At 41.4% G+C, this 15,822-nt stretch overlaps 1 protein-coding gene across 7 annotated transcripts in view; it reads left to right on the top strand.

Moving 5' to 3' along the window:
* The window catches only part of LOC101680985 (protein FAM169B), an 87,233-nt gene that overhangs the window by 44,373 nt on the left and 27,038 nt on the right, over positions 1-15,822 (top strand). For all 7 annotated transcript variants that reach the window (XM_045070511.1, XM_045070508.1, XM_013060105.2 and 4 more), the window contains 2 exons: positions 3,108-3,193; positions 9,273-9,450. In XM_045070511.1, coding sequence (XP_044926446.1) covers positions 3,108-3,193; positions 9,273-9,450 — 264 coding nt within the window. The remainder of the gene's footprint in view (positions 1-3,107; positions 3,194-9,272; positions 9,451-15,822) is intronic.

The raw sequence follows: 15,822 nt of genomic DNA, 5'->3' as shown, positions 1-15,822 counted from the left end.
GAAAAAACAAAAACAAAAACAAAAACAAAAAAAAAAACCACAAACCAGTTCAATCTACTTTGTGACAACTTGTGTGACTAATTAATGCTCTGCAGAACACCATGAAACTTGCAAGGCACCACACAAATGCCAAATCGTAACATGTGTCCTGTTTGAAACTGTCTTAGCAAATTGAACATCTGTATTATAGTAATAGACTGTATTAGTAAATGGAACATCTTTTATTGATTCACCTTGTTAAGCAGGAAAATAATCCTTATGGCTTTATAAACCTCCTGTAAGTTCTAGTAGGTGCCATTTCGAACATGAATTTAATTGAATAAATGAAGGCAGGTGTCAGGCATTTAATTGGCCCTTCTCTCTCAGCCAGCTCAATCAGCTTTGGAACTATTGTTGATGATGTAATTTACCAGTGAGATGAAACTGACATGTCTTTGGGGAAGAGAGGCTGGCTGGGCAGAGTTCACGCTTAATCACTGACTGATGTCGTTGTAACCTGGTCTTCACAGAATTTTCTACGAAAGTTCCTCAAGGAGCAGACAGAAATAGGGAAGAAAGTGGTAGCAAATTTTACCTCATTGGCCCACAAAATTAGTTGAAAAGTCTTGAGCCTTATATAAGTATTCAAGTAACTCTTGTTTTCTGTTCCATGTTATTTTCCTACACATCTTCAGCTAAAATGATTGGACTGGGAAGGTGCATCTTTTCATCATGTGGCTCAGGCTCAGATGTGTGGCTTGAGAAGTTGGTGTAAAAATGACAATTTTTATAAGAGCAGGTGGAAAAAAGATACCAGAAGAGAAATTGTGTTACATCCAGACAATGGAATATTTTTCAGTGCTAAAAAGATTTTTGAGATCTCTAGCCAGGCAAAGACAGGGAGGAAACTTAACGGTATATTACTAAGTGAAAGAAGACAATCTGAAAAGACCGTAAGATTCCAATTAAATGACATTTTGGAAAAGGCAAAAGTATAGAGACCAAAAAAAAAAAAAGTCAGTGGTTCCCAGGGGTGGAGTGGGCGGTGAGAGCAGGGGTTTAATAGATGGAGACCAGAGGACTTTTAGGGCAGTGAAAATTACTATGCATATGATAATCTTCCATAATGATAGATGCATGTCATTGCATATTTGCTCAAACCCATAGAATGTAGAACAAGAATGGACTGTAATGCAGATTATGGGCTTTGACTCTGATGTGTCCGTGTAGGTTCATCTTTTAACAAATGTCCCCACTCTGGGGCAGATGCTGACACTGTGGGACGTGATATGTACGGGCATGTGGGAAGTCTCTGTACCTTCCTTTCAGTGAACCTAAAACTGCTGTAAAAAATGATCTTAATTAAATAAAAACAAACATGCAAGAAAACAACCAAAGTAACTTTGCTGTTTATTAAAGCATGTAACTGGACTTTGAAAAGAAAATGTGATTCTTTTCCATTAATGGAATCCCTAAGCAAGGACAGGAAGGCTGCCCAGCTGAGAGGCAAGAGGCAGAGGCTATGACTGGATTTGCCTTTGGAGTGGCCACTCGGCAAGGATGGATCAGAGGGGGAGACTGAGTCAGGGGACCAGGTGAGGTACTATCCCAGTCTTCTGTGGTTGGTGACAGGACCCTGCTGGCTTCTGGGGCTGGGGAGGAGGGGACAGAGCTCATCGTGAGGCAGCAGGTGGAGCTGGTTGATTTGGTGGCAGCGGTGTGGGTGGGGCTGGGGGAAAGAGGGGACAGCTGACATTTATCAGCTGTCACCGAGCGCGTTTGGCACACCGGGCTCCGTGGCGGGTATTTCACACCCCATCTTCATCGGAACTTGTCAGCCATCTCGGGTGATCAGTTTGGGCAACACTGATGAGGAGCCTGGGGCTTTGTGTGGTTGCGGTTTTTCCAAGGTCATCTCTACCATAGCAGGACTGATGCCCAAACATGGAATGGGCAGAATCCAGAAGCTTCAGGGGCTGTCTAGACTGGGATGGGGCAGAAGTGGGGGGAGAAGGTATCTCTCTTCCTTCTGCAGGAGAGCCTCCTTATTCAAAGTCACCCCCAACCCCTGCATGGTTCACACCATTTCCTAACCCCTCACTCATTTCTGGCCTCTGCGAGAGAGCACTGCACTTGCAGTCCATGGCTTGGGGGTGGACCCACCTCAGGCCCCCCTTGCTGGCTGCCTTCAAGCTACTTGCTGCTCAGCGTGTCAGTGTCCTCCTCAGAAAAACACAGGCGGCAGTTTCACTGTGAAAAGGGAAAAAAATCATGGAAAAGAAGACAGTGCCAGGCCTAGTGCAGAGAGCGGTAAGATTTTGTGCTCATGGGGCGCCTGGGTGGCTCAGTTGCTTAAGAGTCTGCCTTCAGCTCCTCTCATGATTTCAGGGTCGTGGGATCGAGCCCTGTGTCAGGCTCCCTGCTCAGCATGGGAGTCTGCTTCTCGCTCTCCCTCTGCCCCTCCCCCTGCTCATGCTTTCTCTCAATCAAATAAATAAAATCTTAAAAAAAAATTAGAAGATTCTGTGCTCAATGCCCTTTGATAATGTTGGATTTGACTGCATGGGGAGTTCTGAGTTGTGGCATGTAACTGGACTTTGAAAAGAAAATGTGATTCTTTTCCATCAATTTTTTAAAAAGATTTTGTTTATTTGATAGAGAGACAAGCGAGGGCAGGAACACAAGTAGGGGTAAGGGGAGAGGGAGAAGCAAGATTCCCACTGAGCAAGGAGCCTGATGGGGGGCTTAATCCCAGGACCCTGGGACCATGACCCAAGCCAAAGACAGACTCATGCTTAACGACTGAGCCCCCCAGGCATCCCTCTTTTCCGTTGAATTTTTCTGTGTTGGTGTGTAGCACTTTTTGCCCAGTCTCATCCGGAGATGCACTTAGTTTTGGAGGCGGCAGCAGGCCATCTGTGAAGACCTCAGTGAAGTCCTCTTTGGGTGAGAGTGGCCACTTGGTCCTGGTCAGTGCTCTCAGAGAACTAAGCTCTAGAAACATCACCTTCTTTGCCCACACGTACTTTGCACCTTGACAGCGGCTGCACTCCGTTGAACCCGCCCCGCGGTGGCCTTGGCTGGCTGGCTCTGCGCTCCTCTTCATTTTCTCTTGGTTTTCTCCCTAGTGGTGGCTGTGTACATAAAGGAGTCCTGGTGGCCCACCGAAGACGTCCTACGAACCTCTGATCCTGCCAGAGAAGGTCTCTTGAAGGTGAGGTGGTGTAGACTGGAACAGATATTGCGAAACAGGTTTTAAAGTCAGTGTGTTGATTATCATGTTAATGACCGAAAGCACTTGGCCTCTGTGGACTCATCTTCCAGGGCTGCAAGAAACAAAGTTTCACAGATGGGGTGGGGCGCGGTGGGGGGGGGCAGCACTGAAACAACAGAAAGGTGTTGTCTCCCAGCCTCTGAGACTATGCCTGAAATCAGGGTTCCTTCTGAGGGCCATGAGGGAGACTCTGTTCCAGGCCTATGTCCTGGCTGCTGGTGGCCTCAGGAGTTCCTTGGCCTGGAGATGGCCTTCTCCCCGTGTCTTCACATCATCTTCCCTCAGTGTGGGTCTCCCTCTGTCCAGATCCCCCCTTTCTATATAAACACCAGTCATTTTGGATTAGGACCCCCCCATGACCTCATCATCACTTCATCATCTGTAGAGACTATTTCTAAATAAGTCACATCCCCAAGTACTGGATATTAGGTCTTGGAACATCTTTCCAGGGGATGCAATTCAATCTAGAATGCCCTGCCAGTAAGGAAAATAGTAATAAAAGGCTGTATGCTGCAGACATCTGGCTATTGGCAGATCTCTCTTACCTTCCTGAGTGGCCTCTTGTGTCTTCATTTTAAAACTAAATCCCCTTCGTCTCTCTAGTGTGTAGGAAAATTTTTGCTTATTGTGTCCAAGTATTATTTTTTTGGTACTCACTCTGAGTCAGACATTGTGTTAGGTACTTGCCTATGTCCTCAGACTCTTTACAGGGATTATCTAATTTTAGAATCCTCAAGGTACTGTTTTGCAGATGAAAAATTGAGGCTGAACCACACAGCTAGTGAGTGATTGGGTTGGACACAAACTCCAGGCTCTGTGATGTCAGGCCTGAAGGTCTTGGATGGGCTGTGGCTTTATGGAGCAGTTGTAAAGCCAAGACCTAGGATGGTAGGGGTGAGGGCAGGTGCCACAGCAGCTCCTCAGAGTCCCTGTGGCGTCTGCTCCACTGCAGATTTGATGATAAAGGTAGTAACTAGTGTAGAATTTAGACTATTTGCCTCATGTCTGCCCATTTTCATTTGATTGACATATTTATCTTAATTCCATAGGTGCTTCTTGGCAGTCTTAAAATGGTGGATCTGTCTGTAGTGGTATGGAATTCCACTTGACCTCCCTCATTGGGACCTACAAATACTGAATGAATGACCAGTATTCTTCTGGGTCTGGTTTAGAGAAGGATTTGATAATACAGTTTTTTCCTCCTCGCTTGAATGAATAAAAAAAAAAAAAAACAACAACCAAATTCAGTTTTATTTTCCCTCAAACAACAACTTTATTGAGATATAATTCATGTCCTATAAATTTCACCCTTTCAGTGATTTTCAGTATTTGCACAGAGTTGTGCCCCAGTCACCACTCTTGAATTCTAGAATGTTTTCATCGTCCCCAAAAGAAACCCCTTACCCATCAGCAGTCACCCCTCATTTCTCTCTTTGCCCAGCCCCTGGCAAGGAGTCTGCCTGTGTGAATTTGTTTTTCCTGGACATTTCCAGCCCTAGAATCATATAATATGTAGCCTTTTGTGTCTAGCTTCTCTCACTGATCATAATGTCTTCGACATTCACCCACACTGTAGTGTGTGTTAGAGCCGCATTCCTTTCTATGGCTGGATCATTTCCCACTGCATGACTCGAGCATGTGTGCTTATCTGTATATATGTTGATGGACACGTGTTGTTTCTACCGTTTGGCCATTACGAATAATGGCACCATGAACATTTGTGTACAAGTTTTTGGGAGCACATGTATTTTCAATTCTCTTGGGTATATACCCAGGAGCGGAGTTGCTGGTCACGTGGCAATTCTCTATATAACTTGTTGAGGAGCCACTAACTATTTTCCACAGCAGGTGTACCACGAATAGTCCCATTGGTAACCTCTGATGGCTTCCATCTCTCCATGTCCATCCTGGCACTTGTTTATTGTCTGTTTTTGTATGCTCTCCATCCGACTGGGTGGGAAGTGGTATCTCACTGTGGTCTTAAGCCACATTGCTCTGATGGCCAAAGCTGTGACGCATTCTTTCATGTACTTATTGGCCATTCATACATCCCCTTTGGGAAAATATCTATTGAAATCCTTGGCCCACTTTTTAATTGGGTTACTTGACGTCTGACCATTGAGTTACAAACATTTTTCATATATTCTGGATGCGAGTCCTTATTTCACACATTGCCTTTTTTGATTGGCAAATATTGTTTTCCCGTCTGTGGGTTGTCTTTTGCATGCCTGTTCCCCCTCCCCAGCTTTACCGAGATATATCTGACATAAACATTGTGTGAATTTGAGGCACAGGAGGTGTTGATCTGGTGTACTTACATATTGCCAAATGATGGACACTGTGGTGTTGGCTGATACCAGCTTTGTATTACATAATTACCATTTTTTTGTGTGTGTGATGAGAACATTTAAGATCTACTGTCTTAGCAACTTTAATATAATACAGTATTATTAGCTATAATTACCCTGCTGTATATTAGATTCCCAGAACTTATTCATCTTATAATTGGAAGTTTGTACCTTTTGACCGACATCTCTTTTCTCCTACCCACAGCCCGTGGTAACCACCATTCTATTCTCTGTTGGGATGAGTTGGGCTTTGTTAAGATTTCATGTGCACGTGAGATCACGCAGGATTTGTCTTTGTCTGACTTACTTCACTTTGTATAATGCCCTCTAGTTATATCCGTATTGTTGCAAACAGCAGGATATTTTCAGGTCTGGTTTTAATTGACTCGGTAGATACTGTTTTGAAAAGTTTCCCCCTCCCCACCCCGACGCCAGCAGATTTAACTATGGCTTGAGGTTCAGCCAGTGAATGTGAGGTACCCAGTGGGGTGGCCTGGCCTATTTGTCTTGCTGTTCCGGACCCTTCTGCCAGAGATATTTACTGGTTGGGTGTTTTGAATGCCAGGAGAAGTCTAACGTGCTCTTTAAATAATTCTTTAATATTTTATTTTATTTATTTTATTTTTTTTCAGAACAAGAGTATTCACTTGTTCCATGTTTCAATTCCTTTGTGTTTAGATGAGGGAAACCCCACATTTTCTGAAAAAATGTGGCCTATGTTGTGAACAGAAGAAACTTGGATGTTACCTGCTCTTAATGAACCGTGTTGTAAAGATCGACATACCCCAACCATCCCCCAAGATTTTGGGGTCTTGACTTTTTTTTTTCCTTTCAATTATATTTTGTTTCTTAGCCAACTATTCTTCATAAATTACAAAAAAAAATGCTTAATGTTCTTTCTGTTAACATAATTAGTGGTCCTAATTGAGGGATTAGAACTGGATCTCGGCTTTGTGTTTCCAGAAATGTTTCTAAGTCAGATTCACACACATTTCTCCCCCCGCCCCCCATAATGAAATTGGATAAATTCAATGCATTTTCTTTTCTCCTTTTTCTCCTGCCAGTTTTTGATTGGATATTTCCCTTCTGCCAGATGCAATCTGCTTTTCTCTTCTGGCTTTTCTCTGAACTTTTTGGTTTTATAAGTTGAAGAATATAACCTCACACATCACCCCACTCAGGTTTTGTGACCAGCTAGTGATTCTTCAAAGTCTGAACTGGGTTTGGCTGCTCTTGTCTGAGATACAAAATTGCGGCAGCTTCTTAGAGCTAAGCTGGTGTGGTTTTCACAAAGCTTTTCCTCATTTAAGATTTGGCTCCAGAGGAAGGTGAACTATTTTACATTCTGGACCAATTAATAGATTTATTGGCACTGAACACTTCATGCTATTTGTAAGGGGGGACAGCAGGCTGCCTTATTTTTTGTTATCGGAGCATTTGAAAACAAATGTTTTTTGTTTTTTTTTTTTAACCCATCCTTCCCCAAAACAAGTGTTTTAAGGATGCCTCAGACAATCTTTTCCCTTGATCAGTGGGAGAAATGGAGGCTCAGAAAGTTGGGCATTGCTAAAGATCTCCCAGCAAAGCTAGGCTGAGAAGTCATGGTCACAAATGATGATGATAATGATAAAAATGTGAGGAATAAGTATTCAATATAAAACAAAGTGTAGATATTTATATTAATGTTCCCTTTTCCAAAGCCTTAGTTGTAATGGATGAAGATGGCAACCAGGGGTTGGGACCAGCCTGGGACCTGGAAGGCCCTGGTCTGTTGTTTTGAGCCTGATGCCTCAGACAGAGCCCTTGTCTAGGGGTCCTAAGTCCTCTTTGGAATGAGACAGGGAAATCAATAAATGTGATCACTTACCCTCCTTGGATTTTTGTTTCCTTACCTATAAATCAGGACCTCCCCAGCGGGTGGGAGACTTGAATGCTAGCTTCTGGGTGGGGGTCACAGCCCATTCAATGGCATTGCTGATCCCATGGTGCTGCATAGGATGGGGGACAAACACCCCCACACGTAGGCTGTCACATAGTCTTGTCAGAGTAAAATATTGTCCGGTCACACATGTCTTGCCAGAGGAAAATCTAATAAAACGATGCTGTCCCTTGATCAATAGCTGATTGGGTTCATGTCAAGAATCACATTTAGTGCTGGCTTGTGGTTGTCCAGAGGAGTGCATGTAGGACTCTGTGACCTTATCCAAGCTGAGCCACATATAGTGGGATTGATTAGTTATGTCTGCTGTGGGTGCAGAAGCTGAGACCTCTGTTTTTGCTATGTATTTGCCACCCGGGTGCTCTCCAAATGCAGAAAAAAATTTTTTTTAAAGATTTTATTTATTTGTTTGACAACACAAACACAAGTAGAGATCACAAGTAGGCAGAGAGGCAGGCAGAGAGAGAGGAAGGGAAGCAGGCTCCCTGCTGAGCAGAGAGCCCAATGCAGGGGTTTGATCCCAGGACCCTGGGACCATGACCTGAGCTGAAGGCAGAGGCTTTAACCCACTGAGCCATCCAGGTGCCCCCAAATGCAGAAAATCTTAACAGACAGGACCATGAAGTCATTTTGACTTTTTTTTTAAGATTATTTATTTGACAGATAAAGATCACAAGCAGGCAGAGAGGCAGGCAGAGAGAGACTGAAGAGGAAGCAGACTCCCTGCTGAGCAGAGAGCCCAATGTGGGGCTCAATCCCAGGACCCTGGGATCATGACTGGCATGAAGGCAGAAGCTTTAACCCACTGAGCCACCCAGGCGCTCCTCATTTAGACTTGTTAATGCTAAAACTCTGTGTGGGCCTGGCCTTGACCACATACTTTCTTCATCTGCCATGACATTGTGGTGGGCAAGAAGTGGTTTCATTTGATGGCCTTGATTCTTGGTAGTTCTCTGGGATTGGGACTGTAGCATGTGCTCCAAATCTAACATGTGATAAGCCATCGAAAAATCACGTTTCTGATGTAGCCATTGATCCCCCTAGTTCTTCTTCTTCTGTTTTTTTTAATTCCCCCCAATTCCTTGCCCACCTTCTGAAGGCCAGAATTCTGGGGCTGTTATTAAAAATGGTGGGGGCGCCTGGGTGGTTCAGTGGGTTAAGCCTCTGCCTTCGGCTCAGGTCAAGATCCCAGGGTCCTGGGATGGAGCCCCTCATGGGGGTTTCTGGTCAGCAGGGAGCCTGTTTCCCCTTCTCTCTGCCTGCCTCTCTGCCTACTTGTGATCTCTGTCTCTCAAATAAATAAATAAAATCTTAAAAAAAAAGGTGGATTGGGTTTATTTCTAGACACATCCAGGGATCTGCTGAAATGTCTTGCCTGACCCCCCTGGAGGTTACTTCCTGTTTTGTTGACCTGCAGTGGACTTTTTTTTGTCTACTTATGTCCATTACACATAGGTAGCCTTGGGGAACAGGGAGGCCCCTCTGGGCCTGCCCCTCACTCCTGGAGGCTGATGGGTGTGAAAGGTCAGGGTTGTGAAAACCTTGGTGAGAAACTGTGAGTCACATTTTGGCTCTTGAGCACGGGGGGAATCATGTGATGGTGGCGCACACACCTGGCCCCGATGTGTGGGTTGATTCCAAGTGCAAAATTTATCGTGTGTGATTTTCCTCTCTCACTTGCTTGTTCTTCCTTTGTTTCTTCTTCTTCTTCTTCTTTTTTTCCCCTTCAAAGGTTCAGTCATTTGGGGAAAGGATTGTGCTTTTCATTCTAAATGTCGTTATTTTTGGAAGACTGGAGAGAAATTTGGATGACCGAGACATGTTTTTTTTACCTCACTCTGTGAAGGAGCAAGCAAAGATTCTGTGGCGGGATGGGTCCGCTGTTGGATTTTACACGACCAAAAGGAAAGGTAAGGGACACTCGGCCCTGGGGAGGGGGCAGAGGATGGGGTGGGGAGGCCCCCTAGATGTCTGCCTGCGTCGGAGGACTCCCTCAGCACATGTGTTCCTTGGAGAGAGTCTTCTGGCTCAGAAAGTGTCACTAATTCAGCCGTCCTGTAAATAAACCCAAGTAAACCCAAGGTATGGATTTCATTTTCTCATTTCTCATTGTACTGGCAAATAGGGTGAAAAACGTGTCCTTTTGATTCCCAGGCAGTGCCATGTCCCTCATAAATGCTTATTGCTGCTAATGGTGTAAAATGACTCTGCAAAGCACGACACTCTTCATTTCTTTTCTTTAAGGCTACCCATTAGCTGTCAGGAAAAATACCATTGCTAATAGCTGACATGTGGCGCAAAAGCACACGGGATGCCAAGATTTATAGACATTACCTCAGAGGAGGGGGAGGTTGGCCATGATAACAAGGTCGGGGTGAAACACTGGGACTTATTTTTAGGGGCTCTGATGAGAAGTGAGTGTGATCCTAGGACCATTTTGCCTCGGGGATTGGTCTGTTTCTTTATTTTTTTTTATTTTATTTTTTTTTAAGGATTTTTTTTTTTAAGATTTTATTTATTTATCAGAGAGAGAGTGGGAGAGAGCAAGCACAGGCAGACAGAATGGCAGGCAGAGGCAGAGGGAGAAGCAGGCTCCCCGCTGAGCAAGGAGCCCGATGTGGGACTCGATCCCAGGACGCTGGGATCATGATCTGAGCCGAAGGCAGCTGCTTAACCAACTGAGCCACCCAGGCGTCCCTGGTCTGTTTCTTTAAAGTCGTTTTCTTTAATACTTTATTGAATTTTTTAAAGGCTGTCAACATCTCTACTCCAAGCGGACCCAGCCCTGTCCTTCAGTTCTTACGAAGTCCTAAATTTTAGCAAGAATAGTCTCCCTGAGAACCACCATGGACATGCTGTTCTCCTGGGTTACGTGTTTTTCTCGGGGCTCAGAAGACTGACTGTGCTGTTGAACGTTGTTCATACTATGTGTTTGTTCCACCTGTCCAGGATGGAACAAATCCACTTCTCTCCCTCCCCACTCCTGGTCAAACCCCCCGCCCCCTGCCGCGTGAGATGACCAGTTTCCCATGCAAGTAGTTCCATTAGTTAACTACTTGTCAAGGTCAGTCCAGACTCAAGTAGAGAGGTTGGTTGTGGCCTCCTCCTTTTTCCCTAGGCTGACCCAGAACTCAAAGTGGAAGGAGGACCTTAAAAGATTGTCAAGCTAAGGTAGACCAGACTAGGTGCTTGATTTCTGTTTCTTCTTCATTTTTGATGAATTCCACGAACGTGGTGGAAAGTTCTCTGAAGCTGCTTATTGGATCATGTCATTTCATCCATGAACTGATTTTTTTTTGTTGTTTTTAAGTGGCAATTGACTTTTAGTTACTCAACAGTTTATTTCATTTAAAAAGTACCAAACCAGTATAAAATTAATGAAAATATATGCTTCAGGTATATGTTGCCAATGAAAACATTTTTTTTTTTACTGCCTTTTGCTGGATTAGCTTATTTTTAGAGAGACAGAATAAAAATATTTCTGTTAGAATAATTGCATACATATTGCTACCAGGAAAGTATGAGAGTTGTAGCCACTCTACATCCTTGCCAGTACTTGATATTGTGAGTCTTTTTAATTTTACCTCTTCTACAAGGGGGGAAGTAGGATTTAATTTTGGTTTTAATTTGCATTTCTCTAATTGCAAATGATATTGATTATGTTTTCACGTGCTTTGTTGATGGTCACTTATCTTCTTAACACTTAAGTGTTAAGTTAATACTTAAGTGTCCGTTAAATATTTTGACCCATATTTTATTGGGTTTTTGCTTATTGCAGTTTCTTCATATTGTTATAGGTGTCAGTTCTTTTTTTTTTTTTTAAAGATTTTATTTATTTATTTGACAGAGATCACAAGTAGGCAGAGAGGCAGGCAGAGGCAGAGAGAGGGGGAAAAAGCAGCCTCCCTGCTGAGCAGAGAGCTCTATGCGATGCAGGGCTTCATCCCAAGACCCTGGGATCATGACCTGAGTCAAAGGCAGTGGCTTTAACCCACTGAGCCACCCAGGTGCTCCTAGGTGTCAGTTCTTTATCAGATATAAATTTGGAAAACATTTTCATTTTGGCACGACAGTATTTCTCAGAGAGCAAACGTTTGAAATTTTGATGGAATCTATTTGATCAGTTTAACCAATTTTCATTATTATTTTGTTCAGAATATTTTCTAAATTTACTTTATGATTTTTATGAGTGTTTTAAAGTGAGTTTTAAATTTCCAGGTATTCCAAATGTTTTACTTATTGATTTACCTTTCATTTCTTTTTTTTTTTTTTAAAGATTGTATTTATTTATTTGACAGAGAGAGATTACAAGTAGGCAGAGAGGCAGGCAGAGAGAGGGGGAAGCAGGCTCCCTGCTGAGCAGAGAGCCTGATGTGGGCCTTGATCCCAGGACCCCAGAATCATGACCTGAGCTGAAGGCAGAGGCTCAACCCAGTGAGCTCAACCTGAAGGCAGAGGCTCAACCCAGTGAGCCACCCAGGTGCCCCTTATTTTTGATTTCTAACTTAATTCCTTTGCAGTAAAAGAATGTAGTCTATTTTACTATTTTAAATATTAATATTTAAATTTTTAAATATTCTAAACATTACTTTTATTAATATAAGGTTAATTTATATGCATTTATAATATAAAAATTATTTCATATATATAGATATTATAATTTAGAATATAAATTTATATTTATATAAATATAATTAATATAAATATAAATTTAACAATTTAAAAATATTTTGAATTTTTTTTATATTTTAAGAATTATTGAGAATTGTTGATGGCTCATTATATGGTCTGTATTGGTAGACATTCCCTGTAGACTTGAAGGAATGTGTATATTCTGCAGGTATTGGGTTTAGTGTTCTGGAAATATCATTTGGCATAAGGTAATTAATAATGTTTAGATTTTCTACATTCTTACTGATTATTTTTGCCTAGTTCTAACAATTTTAGTTTTGTTAGTTTTTACTTTATGTGTTTTGAAGCTTTGTTATCAGTCACATCTATATTTATGATTGTTATACTTACCTGATATATTGGTCATTTTATCATTATGAAGTTCCCAGTTGTCTTCAGTAATATTTCTTATTATGAGGTCTGTTTTGTTTGATATTAATATATATAGACCCATCATTTTTCTTATGCTTATGATTTGTATGGAATATATTTTTGTACTGTAGCTTGTTGCCTTTTACTTTTAGTCTGTTCATGTCTATTATTTGAAGCATATATTGTGTTGACAGCATATAGCTGGTATGGGATCCTATTTATTTACTTTTAGATTTTATTTATTTATTTGTCAGAGAGAGAGAGAGAGAGAAAGAGTGTGCACACAAGCAGGGGGAGTGGCAGGGAGTGATAGAATCAGGCTCCCCACTGAACAAGGAGACCGATGCAGGACTCAATCCCAGGAAACTGGGACCTGAGCAGAAGACAGACATTTAACTGACTGAACCACACAAGCATCCCTGGGTCTTGGATTTTAAACCTAATCTTAAAAATGTCTGTCTTTTGAATTGAGTGTTAGTCCACTTACATTTAGTTATTGGTATGAGTACACTGAGGTCTTCTCATTTGCAATTTGGTTTGTGTCTTCTGTTTTTCTTTGGTTCCTCGGTCCCTCCTTTATAACTTCCTTTATTTTAATCAGATATTTTTTAGTATTTCATTTTAATTTCTCTATTGGCTTTCTAGTTCTATATTTTGCATTTTTAGTTTTTACTCTGGGGATCACGTATGCATCTTAAACTTTTCCAGATTTACTTACAGTTAATATTGAATTACCTCAGGTGAAATATAGAAATCTTTTAATAGTGTATTTTTGTTTATCCCTTATTTACATAGTGCTATTGTTATATATTAGATCTGTTCTGTTATACACCTATCTTTATTGATTTATAATTTTTAATTTAGTAGTCATATCTTTTAAAATAAATAAAATAAGCATAGCTAAAATCTTTCTCACATACTCACCTTTAAAAAAATTTTAATATAGGTCCCACTTGCCATCCAGTGTCATTTTTCCTTTAGGCTAAAATACTTCCTTTAGAATTTGCTGTAGTGTGGCTCTGCTGGCGACAAATATCTCAGGTTTCATTTACTGAAATATATTTTATTTTATAGTCATATTTGAAGGATCGTTTAGCTGGCTATAGGATTGTTACTGATAATTCTCCCACTCCCTTCAGTGCTTTGAATGTGTTCTTCCAGGCTTCTGTCTTTCATAGTTTCTGGTGAGAAGTTAACCAGTTATTTATTGTTATTCCCTCATACATAACACCTAGGTTTCTCTGATTGCTTTCAAAGTTTTCCCTTTAACTTTAACTTTTTTTGTGTTTGACTATAGTGTGTCTAGAAATGATTTTAGTTCTGTTTATCTTTCTTGGACTTTGGTGAGCTTCTTGAATCTTTATGTTTTCTGCCATATTTTGGAAGTTTTGGGCCATTATTTCTTCAGTTTTTTAAAAATGCTGCTTTCAGGGCACCTGAGTGGCTCAGTTGGTTAAGCCACTGTTTCGGCTCAGGTTGTGATCCCGGAGTCCTGGGATTGAGTCTTGCATTGGGTTCCGAGCTCTGTGGGGAGTCTGCTTTTCCTTCTGACCTTCTTCCCTCTCATATTCTCTCTCTCTCTCTCTCTCTCAAATAAATAAATAAAATCTTAAAAAAAATGATGCCTTCATTGTTGTTTATCTGGGATTCCAGTTGTGTGTGTGCTGAGGTGCTTCATAATGTCTTTAAGTTTTGTCTCAGAGGTTTTATTCATTTTTCTTCAAACGTTTTTCTCTCTTTGTTGGGTAATTTCTACTGGCACCTATTCAAGTTCATCTACCATCTCCAATCTGTTGTTGAGCTCATTGAAAATTTTTAGTTATTGTATTTTTTAGCTCTAGGATTTATATTATTTCTTGTAGTTGCTATTTCTCTGTTGAGATTTTCCTTATATTTCCCTTTAATTTTTTGAATTATTTTATTTTAATATTTCAAATATATTTGTAAAGTTGTTTTGAGGCCTTTGCAAAGTCCAACATCTGGGTCTGTTTAGAATCAGTTATATTGACAACTTCCCCCACCCCCCGCCGAGTATGGGTCACACATTCCTGGCTTTGTGTGTGTGTGTGTGTTTGAATAATTTTTCATCAAAAATTAGATATTGCAGATGTAGTGTAACAGTTCAGTTTTTTTTTTTTTTTTTTTTGGTGTGTGTTTTCTGAGGATTTTTAGATTTTTGATCTAGTAGCTGTTCAACCTGCCTAGCTTCAAAGGGTAGACTTTGTCTCCTTTGTGATCTATAGCGGCTGACATCTGTTTGTGTGACTTCCCATGGCTGTTTCTTTAGCCTGGCCCTGAAGAGGTCTTCAGTGTGCCTGCAGATTTGGTGGCCAAAGATTTTCATATGGATTTGATTTACTTTTCCTGAGGGATTTTTTGTGTGTGTGGCTTTGTGTTTTTGTTTTGCTTTTCATTTGTTGTTGTTGTTGTTGGCTTGTTTTGTTTTGTTGTTATTTGTTTTTGGTTCCTGCTGTTTTGGGGTTCTGTACTTTCACTGTTTAAGCCCATTTGGCTTCAGCTCTCTGCCACTTGAACTGTCTCAGTTGAGGAAGGTCTATTTTTGAGAAAAGCATCAAACTATCACATCTGATCCTGTGTGGTGCCATTTTTCAAACGGTCTCTCTGGTCTTTGACTTTTTTCTTGTTGGGTTCCATGGGGTCTCCTTCACTCATGTATTGGCTAGCTGTGGCAGTTGCTGTGAATTTGAGTTTGGTTCATTCTGTAGATCTCATGCTGCTTTACATTTCCAGCTGCTTTCCTAATTGTAAATCTGATCTGTGACACATTTAATGGGTCATGTTTCAGTTTTTCCCATGAGGTGTTTTCTGTAGCTTTGGGGGTTGAATTATACCTACAGCCAATAAGCTGCAAACTCATAGGTTTTACCTAGTCCAGTTGCAACTTTATTTTCTTTTTCTCTCTCTCTCTCTCTTTCTTTCTTTCCTCCCTTCCTCCTCTTTTCTCCCTCCCTTCCCCCCTCCCTCCCTTCCTCCCTTCCTTCCTCGTAGGCTCCATGCCCAGTGTGGAGACCACTGCCAGGCTTCAACTCATGATGAGATCAAGACCTGGGCTGACATCAAGAGTTGGATGCTTAACCACTGAGGCCACTGAGGCACCATTTCCAGTTGCAAATTTCTGAAATTAAATTTTCCTCTATCCAGTGGTAACTTTAAATGATTTCTCACCTTTATTCATTTATTAAGTAGTTATTATATGTGAGGTTTGCACAGTATGGTTT

This window comes from Mustela putorius, unplaced genomic scaffold (assembly GCF_011764305.1).
Source record: "Mustela putorius furo isolate JIRA1106 unplaced genomic scaffold, ASM1176430v1.1 tig00003972_pilon_pilon_pilon, whole genome shotgun sequence".
Classification (NCBI taxonomy): domain Eukaryota; kingdom Metazoa; phylum Chordata; class Mammalia; order Carnivora; family Mustelidae; genus Mustela; species Mustela putorius.
Note: the sequence above shows the minus strand (reverse complement) of the source record. Positions and strands in the feature narration are given on the sequence as shown.